The following is a 13,789-nucleotide window of genomic DNA, read 5'->3' as shown; positions in this document are numbered from 1 at the left end:
AAAAAATTAGCCAGGTATAACGGCATGTGCCATTAGTCCCAGCTATTTGGGAGGCTGTGGTAGGAGGATCACCTGACCCAGGAGTTTGAGACTACAGTGAGCAATGATCACACCACTCCACTCCAGCCTGAAGCACCACTCCAACATGTCCAGCCCTAGAAAAGAGTTTTTAAAATTGAATATAGGCCAGGCACAGTGGCTCACGCCTGTAATCCCAGCACTTTGGGAGTCCAAGGTAGGCCGCTCACTTGAAGTCAGGAGTTTGAGGCCAGCCTGGCCAACATGATGAAACCCCATCTCTACTAAAAATACAAAAATTAGCTGGATGTGGTGGTGTATGCCTGTAATCCCAGGTACTCAGAAGCTGGGTGCGTTGGCTCACACCTGTAATCCCAGCACTTTGGGAGGCTGAGGCAGGTGGATCACCTGAAGTCAGAAGTTCAAGACCAGTCTGACCAACATGGTAAAACCCCATCTCTATTAAAAATACAAAAATTAGCCAGGCATGGTGGTGGGTACCTGTAATCTCAGCTACTTGGGAGGCTGAGGCAAGAGAACTGCTTGAACCCAGGAGGCAGAAGTTATAGTGAGCTGAGATTGTGCCATTGTACTCCAGCCTGGACGACAGAGCAAGACTTTGTCTCCAAAAAAAAAAAAAGGCTGAGTGCAGTGGCTCACTCCTGCTGTAATCCCAGCACTTTGGGAGGCTGAGGCAGGCAGATCAGCTGAGGTCAGGAGTTCAAGACCAGCCTGGCCAACATGGTCAAACCCCCTCTCTACTAAAAAAAAAAAAAAATACAAAAATTAGCTGGGTATGGTAGCACATACTTGTAATCCCAGCTACTCGGGAGGCTGAGGCAGGAGGAGGTTGAGGCTGCAGGATTGTGGCACTGTGCTCCAGCCTGGGTTACAGAGCAAGACCCAATCTCAAAAAAAAACAAAAAAAAACAAAGGAAAGAAAAGAAAGGAAAAAAGTTTATAGAATAAGGACATGAAGAATGAAAATGTTTTGATATGGCTACACAATGTATTTGTTTTTTAAACTAAGCATTATTATGAAACAAAAAGTTGGTTGGGCGCAGTGGCTCATGCCTGTAATCCCAGCACTTTGGGAGGCCAAGGCAGGTGGATCACCTGAGGTCAGGAGTTCCAGACCAGCCTGGCCAATGTGGTGAAACCCATCTCTACTAAAAATACAAAAATTAGCTGGGCGTGGTGGCACACACCTGTAATCCCAGCTACTCAGGAGGCTGAGGCAGGAGAATCACTTCAACCTGGGAGGCAGAGGTTACAGTGAGCCAAAATCGCACCACTGCACTCCAGCAAAAAATAAATAAATAAATAACGATAGTCAAAAAGTTTTTAAGTTTATAAAGTTAGTAAGTTATAGTAACTAAAGTAGGTTATAGTAACTGAGGCACTCACTCATTGACTCATCCAGAGCAACTTCCAGTCCTGCAAGCTCCATTCATGGTAAGTGTCCTATACAGATGTACCATTTTTTATCTTTCATACCATACCAAACTTTTCTTCTTTTTTTTTTAAGAGACCTTAAAACTACTGCACAGAAACGTACCAAACCTTTTCTATGTTTAGGTACACAAATACTTACCATTGTGTTACAATTGCCTACAGTATTCAGTACAATAACATGCATACAGGTTTGTATCCTGGGATCAGTAGGGTATACCAACCGTATAGCCTACTGCTATAGGCTATACAAAATTGCCTAAGGATGCATTTCTCAGAACACATGCCAGTCATTAAGTGACACATGACTGTAGCTACCTTACAAGATTAATGTAAAAATGAAGAGGCTAGTGCCACGTAAAATGCTTAGTACCGCACCTGTTACCATAAGTGCACGATGACTTTAGCTGCCACTAGTTTATATGTGAGGTTGGCAACCATGCAACACTGAATGCATGTGGTAAAAGAGGAAGTGTCATTAGAGATAAATGAATAGAGTTGCATTAGGGTAGAGGATTGCAGAGGGTTTTTTTCTTTTTTAAAAAGTTCCTGTAAATTTTAAGTTGCTTATAGAATTTTTAAAAATCTATTCAATTCAGCCTGGGAGTGGGGGCTGTAATCCCAACACTTTGGGAGGCTGAGGCAGGTGGATCACTTGAGGTCAGGAGTTCAAGACCAGCCTGGCCAACATGGTGAAACCTGGTCTCTACTAAAAGTACAAAAATTAGCTGGGTGTGGTGGCACACTCCTGTAATCCCAGCTACTTGGGAGGCTGAGGCAGGAGAATTGCTTGAACCCAGGAGGCAGAGGTTGCAGTGAGCCAAGATCACACCACTGCACTCCAGCCTGGACAATAGAGTGAGACTCCATCTCAAAAAAAAAAAAAAAAATCTATTCAATTCCAACATATACTGAGCACCTAGTCTGTTCCAGGCTCTGTACTAGGGAAACAGATATGAACAGATGTGAGACCCTCAAGGGTCTCACAGTTTATTGAATGATTCATTCATTCACAATTAATTCAACAGATATTTAGTGAGCACTTACTATGTGCCAGGCCCTGTGTCTGGTGCTGGGAACTCAGAGGAAACTAATTGGACAAAGTGGCTGCCCTCTTAGAGCCTACCTGCTAATGGAGAAGACAGACTATAGGCAAGTAAATAAAAACAACAAGATAATTAACAGAGTATGATAGGTTGTGAAGAAAACAAACAGGGTGTCAAAATTATCTGACTGGAGGAGGTGAGCCCACTTTAGAGAGGGCAGTCAGGAAAGATCTCTCTGAGGAGGTGACATCTGAGCTGAGACATAAAGAAAGAGAATATAGCAGCTGTCTCAGGGGCGAGTGGAAGAGCATTATGAGCAGAGTGAATGCAAAGGCCCTGAGAGCAGAAACAACTTAGGCGTTACAGAAACAGAAAGGAGGCCAGTGAGACTGGAGCAGGTGAGTAGAGCTGAAAACAGGGGAAGGAGTGAGGGCAGAGGTGGCTGGGAAGATGCCGGGAGCCTTGCTGGTTGTGATAAAGAGTCTAGGTTTATTCTGAGAGCAATGGGAAGCCACGGATGGTGTCAAGCAGAGGAGGGGCATCATCTTTGGGATTTTAAAAGATCGCTGTCTGCAGCAGTTAGGAGTAGGGGGCAGAAAACCAGTTAATAGTTATTACAGTAGCTCAAGCAAGAGGCAATGGTGGCTTACATTAGGGTGGTGACAGAGAAGGAATTCACTAAATTCAAAATGTATTTTGGAACTACACTCAAGAATTCTAGGTGGATTGCATGTGGAAGGAGAGGGAAAGCAAGAATCAAGAATAATGCCGACTTTTTTAGCTTCAACAGTTGGCTAGTGGCAGTGCTATTTACCGAGAGAAGTTTGGGGTTGGAAATCAAGAGTTTGGTTCTGAACAAGTTAAATTTGAGATGTCTGTGAAAGCCCAGTAGGAATGTCAAGTGAGTAATTGGATGTGCAAGTCTGGAGCTCAGGGGTGCGATCCAGGATAGAGATAGTAATTTGGGAGTGATGAGAGTATGAAAGATACTAAGAGCCTCAGTCTGGAAGCATTTACCTAGGAAGCGCACACAGAGAAGATCAAAGACTGAGGCCGAGACAGTCAACACTTAAAGGGTGAGCAGGAGAAGTGCCAAGGAGACAAGGTGGGAACAGCAGAGGAGTAGCCAAGGCCCAGGATGTTGCCACAGAAGCCAGGAGAGGAGAGTGTGAAAACAGGAGGACCAGCTGCTGGGACAGAAGAGCCACAAGGAAGAGGTAGCAGCGTGGCAGTGACTTTCAAGAGCATGTTCTGTGGCATCGTGGAAGAGATACCCAACTGGAGAGTCTGGAAGGGCTAAGGGAGCTGAGTGAGCAGGGGCAGTGGGTACAGACCACTCAGTGGAGAAGTTCAGACATGAAGGGCAATGCCAACTTATGAAGTCCCTGGAAGAAGTTCCTGGAAACACATTTGACCAGTAAGTATACAAAGAGATGTCCAGCTTTGCTAGTGATCAGGGAAATGCAAATCAAGACGTAATGAAATGCCATTTTACATCCATTCCACCGGGAAAATGTTTTCAGTCTGGCAGTACCCCGTGCTGGGGAAAACGCAGATCCACCGAGTCTCTTACACACTGCTGGTGGGATTGTCAGTACAACACTTCAGAAAACTGTTTGGCACTGTCTCATGAAGCCAAACATTCACATGCCCTATGGCCAACTATTGCACTCCTTGCTCACTCATCAGAGAGAGAGGAACAAGAATTCACAGAATGGACAGATAAACTGCAGCAGACTCACCAAAAGAGTGCTACACAGCAAGGGAATGAATGGACTCTAGAGACATGCAGCAGGGTGGGTGGCTCTTAGACTGTGCTGTGAAGGGAGAAAAAGCCCAGAAAGGCTACACGCATCAAAGTACCCTTTAATAAAGCAAAAAACAAACACAATAAATTATAAATACACTCGAGGAATAGATTTAGACGTGATAAACCTATACTGAAAAAAAGGAAGCCAGAGAATGATAATGCATGAGTCAAGATAGTGAGGACTTTGCATGGAAGGTGACATAGGTTAAATGATAAGGATGCTTATTACGCTAAAAAGAAAACAAAGACAAGATCTCCCATGGAGCATTTTTATTCCAGAGCTGATTGAGATGCTATTCAAACTGTTAAATCTACCTAATTTCAAATATATATATATATATATATATACCAGGCAGAGAAACATGTTCAAAAGAACCAAAGGGAAGTTCAGGAAATTCACCAATCAGGAAAATCTAAGACGCAGGAAACTCTACAGGAAAAGTAACTCAGTTTAAATTTACCAAAAAAAAAAATAAAATAGATTCAAAAAGAGGGTGCGGGCCAGGCACAGTGGTTCACACCTGTAATCCTGGCATTTGGGAGGCTGAGGCTGGACGATCACTTGGGGCCAGGAGTTCTCAGCCAGCCTAGACAACATAGCAAGACCGCATCTCTACAAAAAAGAAAAAAGAAAAAAAAAAAAGAGTGTGGGGAAACCAATGGGTTAAGAAAGACATGGCACCGGGGCAGTGGTTCACACCAGCACTTTGGAAGACTGAGGCAGGTGGATCACTTGAGGTCAGGAGTTCGAGACCAGCCTGGCCAACATGGTGAAACCCTGTCTCTACTAAAAATACAAAAATTAAACAGACGTGGTGGCATGCACCTGTAATCCCAGCTCCTCGGGAGGGTTAGGCAGGAGAATCGCTTGAACGCGGGAGGCAGAGGTTGCAGTGAGCCGAGATCATGCCACTGCACTCTAGCCTAGGTGACAGAGCAAGACTCTGTCTCAAAAAAAAAAAAGAGAGAGAGAGAGAGAGACACGGCAACCAAATGCACCATGCAGACCTTCTTTGCCTCTTGATTTCAGCAAATTAGTATAAAAACCATTATGAGACAGTTGATATCTCAACACTGATGATGGGGGATACCATGAAATTATTCATTTTTTAATTTGATAATGGAATTGTGATTTTTCAAGTTCTTCATTTTTTAGAAACATGTATAGTACTAAAATTTTTTTTAAGTTCCAGTAATATTTGTTCTGCACTTTTCTCATACATGGTTGTAGCTTGTATACTGATCACACACACACACACACACACACACACACGTGTTTCTATCCAACAGGATTGTATTTCCAAAGCACAGACAATTCCTCTGCAGGTCTCAACACGGTGCTTTGAATATTGAGCATACTGCTTTGAGAGTACTGAATTATATGCTGAATTTATAAAAATAAAAAACAGGATGGGTGCAGTGGCTCACACCTGTAATCCCAACACTTTGGGAGGCCAAGGCGGGCAGATCACAAGGTCAGGTGTTCGAGGTTTCACATAGTGAAACCCCCATCTCTACTAAAAATACAACTAATTAGCTGGGCATGGTGGCAGGCGCCTGTAATCCCAGCTATTCGGGAGGCTGAGGCAGGAGAATCGCTCGAACCCGGGAAGCAGAGGTTGCCATAAGCCAAGATCACACCATTGTACTCCAGCCCAGGCAAAAGCACAAGACTCTGTCTTAAAAAACAATAAAAATAAAATAAAATATAAAATATAAAACACACAAATAAAGGGCCAAGCATGGTGCAATGATAAGAAGTATACCTTGAGCCAAGGATTATACATTTTCATACAATGGTTTGTTTGTGGTTTTTTGTTTGTTTGTTTGTTTTTTTGAGACAGACTCATACTCTGTCGCCCAGGCTGGAGTGCATGGTACAATTTCAGCTCACTGCGACCTCCACCTCCTGGGCTCAGGTGACTCTCCTGCCTCAGCCTCCTGGGTAGCTGGGATTACAGGCATGCACCACCATGCCCAGCTAATTTTTGCATTTTTAATAGAGACAGGGTTTCACCATGTTGGCTAGGCTGGTCTCGACTCCTGACCTCAGGTGATCCACCCACCTCGGCCTCCCAAATTGCTGAGATTACAGGCGTGAGCCGCCATACCCGTCCTCATACAACTTTTTATACCGAAGTATAAACACAAAGTTCCAGGGAAGAAAGAGCAGGTATGCAAAGAAAGATGTTGTAACTATTATACTTGTAAGGGGACCTTCCTTGGGAAAAACGGTGCAGATACCCCCAGCCAGGCTGAATCCCTCTGACACACACTCCCAGCACCACAGGAGTTAACTTATTATGTGTATTGTCATCTATGCACTGTCTGATTCCCCCACCAGGCTGTAGGCCCCACTCTGGAGGCGCTCACATGGCCAGACTTGGAAAGCAGTTGAGAGCCTAAAGGAAGAAACTGCAGCATCGTTCAGAGAAGGAACAGCACAGACCACAAGAGAGTCAAACATCCTGGTGCCCAAGTCAGGAATGCCAACTAGAGATCAGCCAAAGCAGAGAGCCTGGTGGAGGGCATGGCAGGACTGGAACCATCATCTCCTCTTCTGAGGAGCCAATGAAGGGAGTGGACAGCAGGTGAGAGCCAGCATGCAACAGGAAGACAGGGACTGGAGGGGCAGAGTAACAGGGATGCAGCAGCTGCCCGCTCTGTAACCTGGCCGGCCTGGTCTCTTCTCAGTGCAGTAGGATGTGGGCTACCACAGGAATGCGAGCAATGCTAGTGTGTCAGAGTAGAGAACTCAGCATTCCTTAGCCCCTTTGGGAGGCCTACTCCAACCAGCGGATGTAACCACATTTAACCATGGAGTGAAGCTCCATCAAGCACATCCATGGTGCCTGGGCACCTGGAGGAAGGAGGGAGGGAGAGAGGTGTTCCCTAGGCTGACAGAGGGATAATGGGCAGGAAGAGCCACAAAGTGGAGTTGATTTTGAAGACCCCTCTAATTGACTCTTGAAAAGCTGGATAGGATGGGAAGGGAAGGAAAAACATATTGAGTGCTAATTAGGCACTTCAAGGCATACAAGGAAAGTTTCCTGCCAGGAAGAGGAGCTGCACAAAAGTCAAGAGATAGAAAGAGGCCAGGTGCGGTGCCTAGTGCCTGTAATCCCAGCACTTTGGAAGGCTGAGGTGGGTGGATGATTTGAAGTCAGGAGTTCGAGACCAGCCTGGACAACATGGTGAAACCCTACCTCTACTAAAAATACAAAAATTAGCCGTACGTGGTGGCGGACTCCTATAGTCCCACCTACTTTGGAGGCTGAGGCAGGAGAATCAATTGAACCCAGGAGGCGGAGGTTGCAGTGAACTGAGATTGTGTCACTCCAGCCCAGGTGTCAGAGAGAGGTTCCGTCTCAAAAAAAAAGAGAGAGAGAGATGAGAAGATACAATGGAGAGAGTATACAATGATATCTGGCTTTCTTTCTCCTCTCAAAGATGCCCATTAGAGGGGGAGTGGGGGGGGACAGTGGGGGGTTTTGGGGAGAGATAGCATGGGGAGAAATGCCACATATAGGTGAAGGGGAGGAAGGCAGCAAATCACACTGCCACGTATGCACCTATGCAACAATCTTGCATGTTTTCCACATGTACCCCAAAACCTAAAATGCAATAAAAAAATAAAAAAATTTAAAAAAAAAGATGCCCATTAAAGGTGCTGGAGGCCCTGGGCTGGGTTCCACAGGCTAGGAGGAATGTTTTATGTATTCCTGTTTCCCTGTTAATATAGAAAAACCCACTGTCGATGAACTGTTTCTACTTCCAGGAATTTACCCCAGAGCTGTAACCAGAGCTGTAACCTCAACATATATTCACAATGCTCAGAAAGAGGAAACCAAGTGTCCAATCACTAGAGTTAGATTGGCTAAAATACTATACAGTCATCAAAAAGCACATTGTCAAAGATCAGTTAATGGCACAGAAAGAACTACACCCCATATAAATGGAAAAAGCAGGTTACAAAACAATATGATTCCAATGTCATGAAAAAAACATAAGGCTTTTTTTCTTTTTTTTTTCTTTTGAGAGGGAGTTTTGCTCTGTTGCCCAGGCTAGAGTACAATAGCACAATCTCAGCTCACTGCAGCCTCCGCCTCCCAGGTTCAAGTGGTTCTCCTGCCTCAGCCTCCTGAGTAGCTGGGATTACAGGCATGTGCCACCATGCTCGGCTAATTTTCTATTTTTAGCAGAGATGGGGTTTACCATGTTGGTCAGGCTGGTCTCGAACCCCTGACCTCAGATGATCCACCCACCTCGGCCTCCCAAAGTGCTGGGATCACAGGCGTGAGCCACCGCGCCCGGCCCCAGTTTTTTAAATATATAATGTTCAAAGAGTCGTTCTCTGTGTGGTAGGATTATGGGTGATAACTGTCATCCTTATTGTCTCTTATCGACAATAAATATGTTTGACTTTTTAAAAATTAGACAAAAACACAACAAATGTTATTGAAATACACACACAAAATTGAAAACACGCCCACATGGGGTAAGCTTACCTTCTGCAAGATGGGGGTAGGGCAGATGTTGTCAAACAGGACTGAGTTGAAGATCCCATACACGCCCTCATCAAGGTGGTACACGATGGTCTTGGGGGCAGAACCGTTTTCCTCTGCAGAAAGGGAGGGGTCGGGGCAGCACAAGTAGCAATGTGAGGGGGGTGGTAGTGGGGCTGGCACAGCAGTGGGTTCCGCAAGGAAGCAAAATGGCCGCCCATTTCTCAACCATGAGGTAGGGCCTGCCACAAAAGCCACCAGCGGCCATCCTCCCAATGACATGGGTTCACTGCCATGTTGGTAACACTCACCCTTGCAGCCAAGCAACCCTGCCCAGGATGCACTCCCCTGTCTGCCTCTGAGCCCCTAGATGCTCCAGGAAAGGAAGAACAGCCCACCCAAACTCAAGACCCCAAAAGGTTAAGACACTTGTTCAGAGGCACATGATAGGGCAGTGGATGAGCCAGAATGGGAAGCCAGGTCTCTTGGTCGGATTAGATGGGACAATCCCCCAGGTCTATAAAGGAAGCCAGAAGAATGCCACATATGTAAACAGGACATTCTACCTGGAGCCCACCACCCTTCCACATGAATTCTCTCAGGGGAAGAGTGCACAGTCCTGAGGATTTCCTGCCTGAGGGTCCCAGAGCAGAGGGCAAAGTCTCAAGATCAGAGTCCCTGACAGCTGTTACCCACAGGCGGCTGTCCTGGACTTATCTGGAAGGGCAGGGAAGAGCACTGATGTTGGTGATGCGGGGGCCCCAGAAGCTTTGAGTCAGCCTAACCTGAACTTCAATCCCAGCACTGCCCGTTATCAGCCATGTGACCTTGGGCTAATGACTCAGCCTCCCCCTGCCTATGTTGTCATCTCTAAAGTGGACTCAAACAAATATAAGCTGTCATTAATTATTTTCATTACATTATGAGAAACAGTAAGGTGAGTAGGAGCCTGTACTTTGGAGAGGAGACAGACATGGGGTCAAATGCAGGCTCTTACTAGCTATTAAGCAATTCACTTGTATTCTCTCTGGCTCTCAGTTTCCTCATCTGTAAAATGGGGCCCATAGAGTATCTATTCTCTCTAAGGTTGTTTTGCTCTCAATCTTCACAAAATATGAACATGCCTAGGAAAAAAGATGCTAAATAAATGTCTTGAGGTGGGGTGACCTGATTGTAAGTTTCCCTAAAGCAAGAACCCATTCTCCAGATCCCCCGTCCTCTGCCACTGGATCTAAAACCAGATCCTGCTCAGCCAACCACCGTCCCCACCTTCAGGGGAGAACAGGGCCCCACTGCCCTCCTGGCACCTACCCTCCCTGCCAGGCTGGTCCAGAAGAACCTCCTTCTTGGCAATGATGCTGACTGCCACAGTGAAGGCCGAGGTTACATAGTAGCGCCCCAGCTCAGCAAGGATGTCCACACCACAGCCCTCTGGGAAGTACAGGTCCAAGGCAGAGTTGATCACAGAAGCAATCTGGTAGGAGAACAGGGAGACAATTATGTGTTTGAAATGTAGGCTTTATGCTGAAGACTTGTTACAGCTCCAAGTCTATTTCTTGAAAGCTGCTTTGATTTCCGGAAGAAGGATTTGGCAGCTGCTAAGGCCCCAGCTGGTAACTGTGGACAGCTGGCCAAGAAGGTAGGAGGGGGACAGAGCTGGGTAGAGAGCCTCATGCTTCTGTAAATCACCCCCTCCATGGCCCCACAATGGGAAGGGGTACTCTTCATATCACACTTGGTACTCAGATTCCAGAAGCCCTGATGTGGATCTTTCTTTCATAAATAACCCATTTGTTAAACACATTTGACCCCTGACAAACACAGGTTTGAACTGTGTGGGTCCACTTATGCATGGATTTTCTTCTGCCTCTGTCACCCCTGAGATAGCAAGACCAAGCCTTCCACTTCCTTCTCCTCTTCCTCAGCTTACTCAACTTGAAGGCAATGAGGATAAAGACCTTTACGATGATCCACTTCCACTTAATGAATAGTAAATACATTTTCCCTTCCTTATGATTTTCTTAATCTCATTTTATTTCTGGCTGGGCATAGTGGCTCACGCCTATAATCCCAGAACTTTGGGAGGCTGAGGTGGGCAGATCACTTGAGATCAGGAGTTTGAGACCAGCCTGGACAAGATGGTGAAACCCTGTCTCTACTAAAAATACAAAAAATAGCTGGGCATGGTGGCATGTGCCTGTATCCCAGCTACTTGGGAGGCTGAGACACGAGAATCACTTGAACCCAGAAGGCAGAGGTTGCAGTGAGCCAAGATCGTGCCACTGCACTCCTGCCTGGGTGATAGAGACAGAGAACCTGTCTCAAAAAAAAAAAGAGAGATTGTATTTCCTCTAGCTTACTTTATTGTAAGAATACAGTTGGCCAGGTGCGGTGGCTCACACCTATAACCACAACACTTTGGAAGGCTGAGGCAGGTAGATCATCTGAGGTCAGGAGTTTGAGACCAGCCTGGCCAACCTGATGAAACTCTGTCTCTACTAAAAATACAAAAATTAACTGGGTGTGGTGTCAGGCGCCTATAATCCCAGCTACTCGGGAGGCTGAGGCAGGAGAATCACTTGAACTCAGGAGGCGGAGGTTGCAGTGAGCCGAGATCATGCCATTGCATTCCAGCCTGGGTGAGAGAGCGAGACTCCATCTTAAATAAAAAAAAATAAAATAAAATAAAAATAAAAAACAGAAAAAGAAAGAAAAGAATACAGTATATAAAAATGTCACACACAAAATATCTGTTAATCAACTGTTGGTTATTAATAAGGCTTCCTGTCAACAGTAGGCTATTAGTAGCTAAGCTTTGGGGGAATCAAAAGTTACATGCAGATTTTTAAATGTGTAGGGTATCGGTGCCCCTAAGCCCTGTGTTGTTCAAGGGTCAATTGTTATACTCTTGATTACAGAAAATTGAGAAAATACAGAAAAGGAAAAAGAAGATAAAAGTCACTTCTAATTCTATCACCTAGATGAATCTAATTATTGTTAACTTTTTGCAGTAGTGTATTTAACTATTTTTATACAAATGCTATTTTTTATTACAAGCATGATAGATCTCTGTATGTTTTTATAACCTGTTTTACTTAATAGACTGTGAATGACCTCCCCACATTGAGTAAATGTTTTCATCAAAAGAATGTACCATAATTTAATCACTCCTGAGTATTAGATGGACCAGGGAAGTCCACTGGACTTCTGTTATGAACAAAGCTAAAACAGCCATCTTTGAGGCAAATTATTTCTGCAGGGTCAATTCCTAGATGTCGGTATACCCGAAGGAGGTGCCTTCCAGGAAGAGGCGTCCTCTAGTGGTTGGAGTGGGAACTGCTAGGACACATTTTTCTTAACTTCACCTCATGGTGAAAGGGAATGGAGAAGAGCCAGGGAGTGGACCAAATGTTGGTTTTCCTTTCCTGCCTTCTCACCTGATTTCTCATCAGCCCATCTGAGTGTGAATAGGCCTATCCAGCCCCTTAAAGAGCCTTATGACTTATGTAAATGTGTCCTGGTTATGCCTCAAACTGGCTGGGGAAGTGCATGGCAGGCAGAACTGGCTTTTTGCTTTGGGCTCAGAAAGTGACATAACCTCTATGAGCCTCGGCTTGCTCAGCTGTAGCACAGGGTTAATAAGCAGTGAGATCGCCTAGGTAAGCACCAAGCATTGCATGTGGTGCATAGGACCCACGCACAGTGGTCTCCCTCTGATCATCTCTCCCCTCCCTATCCCCCCCAAATAGAACCCAGCACGACACTACCAGCTCCAGGGTTACCTCTTCAAATCTCACTTTGGCCCCTTCTGTGCCAGGGAAGCCGCCACCAAGGTCCAGGACGTGCATCCTGTGACCCAGCTCGGTGCCCATTTCAAACACGAGCCGGGCATCTGCGATGGACTGAGCGTAGGCCTGAGGATCAGGACAGCCACTGCCAACATGAAAACTGGGAAGGGAGGAAGAGCCTCAGCTGACATGCAGGGCTCCGAGTGCCACCACCTGAGTCCCAGCCAAGAGTGACGTTGGGCAGGCACATGAGACACTGTGCCCATTTTGCAGATGTGGTGACTGAGGGCCTGAAATGTTAAAGGGGTTGCCAAGGGCATATGGCAAGGGAGGACTGAACAGGAGGCTCGATCTAAGGTCTCCTGGCACTTGGTGCTCCTCCCATCCCTCCTTCTGGGATGAGAGCCAGGGCCCCTAAGTCAACCAGATCTGGCTGTGCTCCCAGTCAGCAGGGTGGCCTTGGCAGCTTTGTTTTAGTTTCCCCACCTATAATACGGACACAAGACCCACACCACACAAGGCTGTGAGATAACGCTCGTGAAGCACTTAGCACAGCACCTGGCACATCCTAACAGAATAAACGAAGCCCTATATTGGGTAGTTCATTGTTCATTCGGTAGATCATTATTTCTCCTTCCATATCCCTGTAAGAAAAGAGGCACACAGCTGGGTGCAGTGGCTCATACACGTAATCCCAGCATTTTGGGAGGCTAAGGCAAGAGGATTGCTTGAGCCCAGGAGTTTGAGACCAGCCTGGGAACAGAGTGAGATCCCATCTCTCTCTTTTTTTTTTTTTAGATGGAGTCTCACTCTGTCGCCCATGGCACAATCTCAGCTCACTGCAACCTTTGCTTCCCAGATTCAAGCAATTCTCTCACCTCAGCCTCCCGAGTAGCTGGGATTACAGGCACCCACCATCATGCCCAGCTAATTTTTTTTTTTTTTTTTTTTGTATTTTTGTAGAGACGGGGTTTCATCATGTTGACCAGGCTGGTCTCAAACTCCTGACCTCAGGTGATCTGCCTGCCTCAGTCTCCCAAAGTGCTGGAATTACAGGCATAAGCCACCATGCCCGACCGTGACCCTATCTCTACAATAAATAAAAATTAATCAGGTGTGGTGACACACACTGTGGTCACAGATACTTTGGGAGGTTGAGGCAGGAGAGAG

The 13,789-nt window shown here is 45.9% G+C and overlaps 1 protein-coding gene across 10 annotated transcripts in view; it reads right to left on the bottom strand.

Moving 5' to 3' along the window:
• Nucleotides 1–13,789, bottom strand: part of AZIN2 (antizyme inhibitor 2) — a 79,446-nt gene that overhangs the window by 51,692 nt on the left and 13,965 nt on the right. For all 10 annotated transcript variants that reach the window (XM_064363656.1, XM_064363655.1, XM_064363658.1 and 7 more), the window contains 3 exons: nt 12,614–12,779; nt 10,143–10,305; nt 8,835–8,947 (listed from right to left, as the gene is read on the bottom strand). In XM_064363656.1, the coding sequence (XP_064219726.1) occupies nt 8,835–8,947; nt 10,143–10,305; nt 12,614–12,779 (442 nt within the window). The remainder of the gene's footprint in view (nt 1–8,834; nt 8,948–10,142; nt 10,306–12,613; nt 12,780–13,789) is intronic.

Source organism: Aotus nancymaae, unplaced genomic scaffold, assembly GCF_030222135.1.
Source record: "Aotus nancymaae isolate 86718 unplaced genomic scaffold, 86718_ANA_hifiasm-v0.15.2.pri h1tg000053l, whole genome shotgun sequence".
Taxonomy (NCBI): Eukaryota; Metazoa; Chordata; class Mammalia; order Primates; family Aotidae; genus Aotus; species Aotus nancymaae.
Note: the sequence above shows the minus strand (reverse complement) of the source record. Positions and strands in the feature narration are given on the sequence as shown.